The sequence below is a fragment of the Thamnophis elegans genome, chromosome 3 (genome assembly GCF_009769535.1).
Source record: "Thamnophis elegans isolate rThaEle1 chromosome 3, rThaEle1.pri, whole genome shotgun sequence".
Classification (NCBI taxonomy): domain Eukaryota; kingdom Metazoa; phylum Chordata; class Lepidosauria; order Squamata; family Colubridae; genus Thamnophis; species Thamnophis elegans.
In genome coordinates this window covers 33,251,919-33,260,973 of record NC_045543.1, presented here as the reverse complement: position 1 = coordinate 33,260,973, position 9,055 = coordinate 33,251,919, and the positions used below count along the sequence as shown (strand labels likewise).

Here is a 9,055-nt window from a genome sequence, read left to right as displayed (position 1 = left end):
CTTTAAATTCAGATGACAAAACAAAGTAATCAAAATCAGAACTGAAAGTTCAAACATCCCGCCCTGCAGGTGGCTGGCTTAGAGAAAAGGCTGATAAATTCATTGGAGGGCTAAGATCATCTCACTGAACTATAATTCATAGCATGATATTGAAAAACAATCGTTAATATAATCCGGATTAATGCCATATACAAGACTGGGAAAGTATCTTGTGATTTCCAGTCACACATTCATTTTCAATGAAAGAAGCTGGCATTAGTAGCACAAGTAGGACCACTATTCTAGAATATTAATTAATCTTACTGTTCTTGGAAATGTGGATAAATTAGCAACTACAATCATAAAGAAGTAAAATCATTCTAAGTAAGTATTAGAAACGTATTTTGAATAAGAAACTGCAATTCAATTGAACTTTTTTTTAATAAAAACATACATCGATACTTAGCATTAATAAAAAAAGGAAAGCTGTAGTTGCAAGCTTCCCAGTAATTTTGATAAAAAACAGAGTATCGTTTTATATGAAATATCAGTATAGAATGCAAATTCAAACACAGAAAGTTTTTTTTTATAAAAGCTGATGCAAAATTTATCACACAGAGACCCCTTTATTCAAATCCACATCAATGTTGAAAGATCCGCAGGGCATAACACTAGTAAGCCATTCACTGGTGAACAAAGCAGTGACCAAAGCACTCTGGTTCAGATTCAAGATTCAGACTCACTATATTTAACACTTTTCTTCTGCAGCTTGTCCTAAATTCATACAAATTTAAATTAAATTTGTTATTTCACAAACTTTTGGAAATAGATAATATTGCAGTTTCAAAATAATATATTTTAAATGGGATTTGAATTAAAACAGTATGGAGAATCTAACTTATAATTAAAAGTGAATCTTATGCTATAAAAATATATATTGAAATATTGGAATTTAAATAATGTATAAAAAGGACATACTGTGGTCTAATTTGCAAATAACAGTGAGACATGATTCTTCCCACTCCAATAATTTTCTAGTTGTGCATGCTGCATTCTGATTAGCTACTGCAAACAAACAGTTTTAGCTTTAGACTTTGCCTTGACAAGCCAGGAGTTCTTAAACTGTCCATGGTTTGTACAGATTTAGATCCTAGAGTTAACATTTGGGTTAAGCAGCATTTTGATTTTTAAAAAATATATCACTCAAGAAAGCAAACTACATTAAGACATTTTGTTCTTGAGGTTTCTAATGCTAATTCCTAAATGTAAGGTTAAGCTGCTAGAAAATTATGTTTGTAGCTCTATCTGACCAAAAATGTATATAATTGCACTTTAAGTAGCATAAACGAACAAGCTTTTTATTGTACTCTTAAATGAAAGTGAATTACTGATATTGTGATATTACTTAGGTACCTAGGAATGTACACACTTAATGACTCTAATTGGGATTGGGATTTCCATTACTTAGTGATGCAGTCATTAGGACAAATATCATGTAACTGCACCACTTAGTAGCGATACCTTTTGGCAATCCTGGTTGCAGTCATTAGGTAAGGACCTCACACTGCTTCTACCTTGCTGCACTCACTTCTGCCTGAACTCCCGCCCATTCCCTATCACCCCCCCCCTTTTAGCCACCCTTCACTTATTTCCCTGTTGCCCCTACCAGTGGATTTCCCTGTCTTCCCTCCTGCTGCTGCTGAGGTGTCTCCAGCCTGGCACTTCATGAGGAAGCTGCTGATCACACACAGCCTTCCTAAGGCCTTGATGGCAAAGGTCAGCTGGGGACAGAAGGAGCAACTGAGGATAGCTAAAAGAGCAAAGATTGAGGGAGATAGGTGGGTTGGGTAAGTTGAAATATACCTTGTGGTAATAAATGTGGGCAGGCTCCCAAGTGCTTAAATTTTGATCCTGTAACCACAGCTGGTCAACTTTGATGACCAGCTGTAACTACCAATCATTTAGTACTATCATAATTTTCAACAGTTGCTGACTGAATAGTAATAAGCAAGAGATACTTGTAATTTCTATTTCATGGAGAAAACCTGTACTAGTTTTGTGCAAACTTGGTTGAATAATTTGCCTGGAATTTGCCTGTCATGCAGACAGAAGAGCTTTTATATGTTCTCCAGATGATAAAGGAGAATAGGAAATTGAATTAAACTTCTGTAGTGTTCATTCCAAAGTCAGTAAATTGAATCTCGTTAAGATTGGACTTTATGTCAATATAAGATTATCAATTATGATTTAAAACATGTTAAGGCTTTGATTCAGAATTTATCGATACGAAGTTACCTGGCAGAAGAATTCCTAGTCTTTCCTGAATTGCCTCCAAGTGTGCAATGTATTCAGTTAATGAATCTTCAGTATCTTTTGATGAAGTTTGTGAAGTAAAACTGGTAGACCTGTTCAACAGAAATTATATTTTTCCTTAAAAATATTACATATCTTAGAAAATATATAAGTAGAAAATACAAAAGGATGTGACTTACAACTTATTACAACTTATTCTTAAAATATGAAATTATTTTAAACATTGAAGCATAGTCCTACAATGTACTTTGTCCATAGATCAATAAAACAGTATCTCTACAGCAATTAGTTAATTTAGCATATTTTGATGAAATACATGGTTTAGTAAACCTTGGTAAAAATATCACAGGTTGAAATGGGAACTGAACTTTTCAGAACTGTTTATTCCAATGTGCATCATTTTCAAAATGATTGAGCTTTGTAAAACTGCCAGTAAATATGAAAAAATAACCTGACATTCCACATTACATTTCCAGCAATTTTAAGCAAATGAACTATCCGTTTTAGCAATCAGAACTAGAGTAACAGCAATACAACTTATACCAATTTTCTCTAATATTTTTTTCTTGAAATTCCCATTGCTGCATCTTAAATCCATTTAATTATACAGTCTTTGTGTAAATCTTGACTTGTTTGATTTCTAAGTCAGATGCTTTGAGTTGCATATTATAAGACAAATCCAATGCAATACAAATCCAGTTAAGTCACTAAGAATTCCCCTTGTTCTCCATTCTTTTAATCCTATATTACTGGTACTTGTCTGAAGACACTGAAACTAGTCCAGTGGACCAAGCCATAGTGAACTAAGAATCTCAATGTTTAAAAGAGGAATTGTCTTGGGCTGTATGTACAATATATAATATAATTAAAATATATAAATGACATAATGATTTATACAATCTTGTGGAACTGCATTACTAGCTAGCCAGGACAACATGACACTTGTAGACTGTGAGGTGATCTAAATTCATAATATCTAGTAGTGGTTGCTCTTGATTTATGACCATTCATTCAGCAACCATTCAAAGTTACAATAGTACTAAATGAAGGACTTACCCAGAAGTTGTAACAATTGCAGTCCCCCCATCACGATAAAAAATGTGGGTGCCTGGTCGCCCACTCACACTTAGAATAGCAGGGAGGCTTTGCCTATCTCCTCACATCTATGCCCTCCCCCCCCCTGTAGTTCAGGATCCCTGTTGCCTTGCCTTCCAAAGCATACCCAGTTCACCCTCTTTCAAGCAGCTGTTGGCTGCACTAGGCAAGGACGAACAAGGTGGTTTCTTTGTGAGACTTGGGGAAAAACATGGCTTCCTTGGGAAGGACCATGCTATGCTGGACACATCTTGTCAGCAGCAAAATCAAAAAGACAGTGAAAGTCAGCTGGTGCAGCAGAATACAGACAGTAGGTGCCCTGGACAGAAGGTGGTGAGAACAAATGAGGCTGCAGTTCTCCCAATTGAAGGTCTTGCTGTGTGGAGAGCAGAGGTGAGCAAAAGTATTCTTTAAGGCTACTTCCAAGAAAGGGAACCTTGTCCTTCTAAATGAACCCCAGGGTTGCTTCTATTTAAAAAGTGCAGTAAGCTCAAACCCTTCTGTTAGAGACAACAGTTTAAAATTTGTGACTGATTCTGGACCTGGACTGGCTGACAAGCCTGCTATGAAATTTGGACTCTTGAACTTTTCCTGATCTCTCTTGTGCCTATTGCTTTGGATTTGAACTCTCTCTCAAGGCAACCTTGCTAGACCTTTGGGGAATTGAGTTTGTGTGTGTTTATGTATGAGATTTGCGACTTGAAAAATTTATTTCCTAGTAAAATTTGCAAACCTTTCTATGTGCTTGTGAGTATGTGGCCTAAGATAAAACAATGGCACTGTTTTCATTGAAGCCATGCTGCTACTTTTCAAATTGCATGACTGAAAGAAATTCTAGAAACTAAAAAAGGAATGTAACCAGTAAGATAGATAATATAGAATAGGATAAAGATAGCTTTATTAAATTCATAGCAATTACAAACATTTAAAGAGAAGACTTGTTTTCCTAGTTAAAGTTTGATATGAAATTTTATTCACATTGTATTTTTATCAACAAGTACTTGAATCATACCATTGAAGCTATGGTATTCATAAATACGGATATAAAACAAGTACATGTAGATAAAATAATTTTGATATAAATAAACACAGATTTTATTGATCTATAGAGCTGAAAAAGTCTAGTTAAGCATAGTATAAATATTTTTATAATATTGTTAGTAAAAATAATTCTGCAGAAGACACAGATAGTGAAGTAAGGTGTGCACTAACCTGTTATGTAAATGGTGTAAGGATTTAACTGTGCAGCTTGCAAGTCTCATGAGATTATTTCTGTTGCAGTATTCACCTTCTGGAGCAGCATAACTTGGGAAGGGCTGTGGCTGCTTTTGTACTTCTAAACTAGCTACAGGATCTGTTTTAAGCAATGTAAAATTTTAATCTGAATTGTGAAAATTTCAGGTTATAGCTGTTCCCTCACAAATGAAGAAAAATAAGAATGACTAATACAGTACATTCTATTGTGCAATAAAAAGGTGTGTATAGGTAATCCTCAAGTTATGACCATAACAGAGCCTGTCCATTGCAGTCAGAAGAGCTGTCAAGTGAACCACCACATTAACAACTGCCCCATCACTGCTGTCCCTAATGCATTTTTTAAATAAATGCATTAAGTGGAGCATGGGATGCCTTGTGGAGGGAGAGGCCTTAGGAGGCCTAATGCAAACCAAGACCACCTGCTTTGGGCTCCCCAAGGTTTCCCCCCACCCTGTGAGATATATCTCCTTTCTGCCCACAGCCCCATGGGGCTCTTCCATACTCCACCATCACAATTGCACACTTATGTTTTGAGATCTTCAGAGCTCAAGGAGATCAGGGTAGGGAAGAAGGACAGGCTGCTCTGTTGCTGGGCCATGTGACACAATTGAGAAGAAATCCTGTTTTGAAAGGGAAAACCCTTTCATCATTGCTAGTTTTATATATGCTACCACTGAAGAAACTAAAACTGTCTAGGAATGAGAGGAAAATTGGCAGGATTTTTTGTCCTCGCTAGCATTAGCACAGCTAATACTGGGGCAGCTAACACTTTTGCAACTATCAACCATGGTATCCTTTGGCACTCATTTAAGGAATTGGAGGTGGGTAGCACAGTGTTGTGCTTGTTCACCTCCTTTCTCCAGTTCCAGTCAGTGTTAATAGGAAGTGACAGGTCCAGCTCACAGCCCCTTCTTTATGGGGTACCATGGGGCTCTCTCTACTCCTTTTTAGTATCCACACTGAGCCCTGTGGAATGAAACATGAAACTGCTGAGCGAGATTATCTGCCACCATGGGATGAGCTATCAACAGTTTGCTGATGATACTCAGTTATATACCTCTATCCTGGGACAAGTGAATGATGCAGCAGATGTTATTTTGTGGTACCTGGAACAGGAACAACAGATGGCAGCTGAACTCTGGTAAGATGGAGTGGCTGTATATTCAGATCCTTAGTCTTGGATAAGGTTGCCCTATGCCAGATGGACCTGGTGCGAAACTGGGAAGTCCTCTTGGACTAATGGCTCTTGCTCAAAGAGCAGATGGAAGCTGTGGCTAGGGTGGTCTTTGGCCAACTTCATGTTGTGCGCCAGTTACTCCCTTTCCTGGACAGGGAGGCTCTCGGTTTGATCAGTCATGCCCTTGTCACCTCCCATTTGGTATCCTGCAACTACATGAGGCTACCCTTGAAAAGTATCTGTAAGCTTCAACTGGTGCAAAGTGCAGCTCTGTGAGCTATACTACTGGTATAGTATACTACATGCCCAAAGAAAAGCACCTCTACTGTACATCTCTAATATAACACCTCTACTCCGCAAACTGCATTGGGTACCAGTTTGCTTCTGGATCCAATTCAAGGGATTGGTTATTACCTATAAACCTCTACATGGCTAGAGCCAGGCTACCTACGAAAACTGCTTCGTCCCATCATATCATCCCATCATATCATCCCATCCCACACAATCAAGTAGGGAAGGTATGTTGTGGACATCAATTAAAGAATTTTGACTGAGTCTAGGAAGAGCCTTTTCTGCTGCTGCCCCTATGCGATGGAATAGTCATTCTCTGGAGGTAAGGCAGCCCCCACTCTCCTGGCTTTCTGGAAAGGGATTAAAATGTGACTGTGACCTTGTGTGGGGAGCCCAAAGGAGTGCATAGTCATGGGATTGGTTAGCACCATGAGAACCATCTTTCTCTTTGTCAACCAACTTTTAACAGGATTCTTTCTGCCTCCTTAAAAATGTATAATCTTAAATTTTTAACTCAAAATTTTAACTAGCATTTTAATTTTTTAATATATTGATTTATATTTTGATGTCTTATTATACAATGCTACTTGCCCAGAGTTCCTCTTTGACGGAAATGGCTGAATGAAATGTAAATATAAATAAATAAAGTATTAAAAGTAGTGTATTTATTTGTTTTACTAATTTTATTATGAGGAAGGTGTTTGAAAACCGGCAATAACACCGGCTGAAACCCACCCCGGTTTGCTCGTCATGCACAGTTCAATGGAAATTGTTCTGTGCATGCGCAGAACTAAAAAAAAGATGGTGGTGATGGTGACTGGGGAACTGGTTCAGGGGCGTGGCCAGCCTGCATTGCTGCTGGTTCTTTGACCCAGGCCGGCATACCATTACCGATTCAGTCGAACCGGTAGGAACCCACCTCTGATACAAATGCTAATTTGCTTATAACAGTCAACTGTTCTTTTTACATTATTCAAATTAATAAAACTGAATTAAAACTGTTATTGGAGCAAATATCCAATTATTTTATCAAAATATCATACAGAAAAGAAATATATGTACCTATTTGTTATAGGCAAGTGACAAATTTCCCAAAACAAGATCTTCATATAGATATAATTTTGCTATATAAATACTCCCAACTTAAGGCATCCATTGAATTTCTCTATTGCTCTCTAACAAACTCTGTCTCATATCATTTCCAAAAAGTAAGAATATGCTGTTGATAATTACATTTTTTCAATTTCTGCAGCATAATCAAATCTTATTTTGTTTACTCAGAATAAATCAAACAGAAACATATGTATATATCATTACTTTACTTTTCAGTTTACTTAATAGAGATGATTTACTAATAATTACACCAAAGCTATAGGATTCATCATAAAAAACTCTCACATGAATTGTGTCCAAGGCTAGAAGAAATGGCTTCCAGTGGCATTTCTTTCTTATTTACTTTATGCCATTTTCTCACTAGAAACTTTAATCTGTGGAGATAGAAAAAGACAAACATTAATGAACAACTTGAAACAAACACACTATATTTCTATATTAACTATTAATTATCAAGTTTACGTGCTGTCCAACCACAATATTTTGCTTTCTTATACTTGCCTTGTTTAAATAAAGAAGGAAACAATGGATTAAAGCTTTAATGGTTAACCAACATTTAAATCCCATTAGTTCCATTAGATTTGCAAGAATTTTTATTCACCAACTAGTATCAGGAAATAATTAATGTAAACCCTTTGGGGAAAAAAGTACTAAAGATTATTTACCTTAATATCGCAATGACCACACGAACTGCAGATCTGAACTTGGTAAAAAAATGGCTTCGTGTTTCAGAAACATTCAGATCAGGAGGAGAAGGATAAATGCCCATGCGTGCTATCAGGGACAATGTTGCTTGTTCACATTCTTGAAATCCACCCAAAAGCAGAAGAAGGTATTTTTTCTGATAAACCAGGGCCTTCCTAAAACTCTCAGCTCTCAAATACTTACGATATAGCTTTTGTATCTAAATAAAAATAAAAAAGTAAAATAATATTTCTTATGGGAAGTAAAGAAACTATTCAAAAATACTTCTTGCGAACTGCTGATATTTCCACAATCATTTGTTTCCATCTATGGAAGTTCTTTTATACTGGACAAAGCAAAGAAATTCCATCCCAACGGCTGTTGTTAAGGTACTGTAATTACTAGAACTAATTACAAGGCCTTAACAACAGTCATTGGGACTGGAATTTCCCTTGTTAAGTGAGTCATAAAGCACCAAGTCAGTGATTGCATCAACTGCATCTCTTAGCACTAGCAATCCTTCCACTCCTGATGGCTGTCATTAAGCATAAATTTCAGGATGTTACCTGATGACTTACTTGGACTTTCTGCTACTCTTCAACAAGTAAAGGATTATTGTTGTGGGGGGGAAAATGGAGGAAGAAGAAATATTAGCTATGTTTGCCAGCTTGAGTTACATACAAAGTAATAAAGGTGGGATAAAATAATATATATATATTGCTTCCTGCAACCCTGTCAGCGAAAAAGATACGAAAACGGCCACACACATGTATATACAGTAGAAAGTCACAATGAAGTGTCAGGCAGTACACACCCAGAAAAATGGCTGCTACCAAGGGTTGGATTTGATTTAGTAAAAAGTCTTAATTTAAATCAACTAGATTTAAATCATAATTTTTAAAGAGCAACTGTCATTTATGCCCCGCAGGGACTCCTCCTCTGATCCACTGTTGACTTACCAACACTTTAACGGGACAGCTGCTGATGCAGCAGTGACACAAGGTGAGAGATGTGGTAAACAGCAGGTGAGTGGATGCCCGCTAACAGGCGGTGCTATGATGGATCTGAAATGACTCTTTAATATTATATTTATAAGCTGCTTAGAAGGTTTCACTTTTTTTTACTGCTTGCCCTTCCTCCTCACTC

The 9,055-nt window shown here is 36.8% G+C and overlaps 1 protein-coding gene across 1 annotated transcript in view; it reads right to left on the bottom strand.

Moving 5' to 3' along the window:
* Positions 1-401: 401 nt before the first annotated feature.
* LOC116505884 (pericentrin-like) overlaps positions 402-9,055 on the bottom strand; it is a 90,628-nt gene continuing 81,974 nt past the window's right edge. The window contains exons 35-39 of the mRNA XM_032213353.1: positions 7,891-8,129; positions 7,511-7,599; positions 4,600-4,741; positions 2,275-2,384; positions 402-753 (exon numbers count right to left, since the gene is read on the bottom strand). Of these exons, the coding sequence (XP_032069244.1) occupies positions 728-753; positions 2,275-2,384; positions 4,600-4,741; positions 7,511-7,599; positions 7,891-8,129 (606 nt within the window). The 3' untranslated portion in view covers positions 402-727. The remainder of the gene's footprint in view (positions 754-2,274; positions 2,385-4,599; positions 4,742-7,510; positions 7,600-7,890; positions 8,130-9,055) is intronic.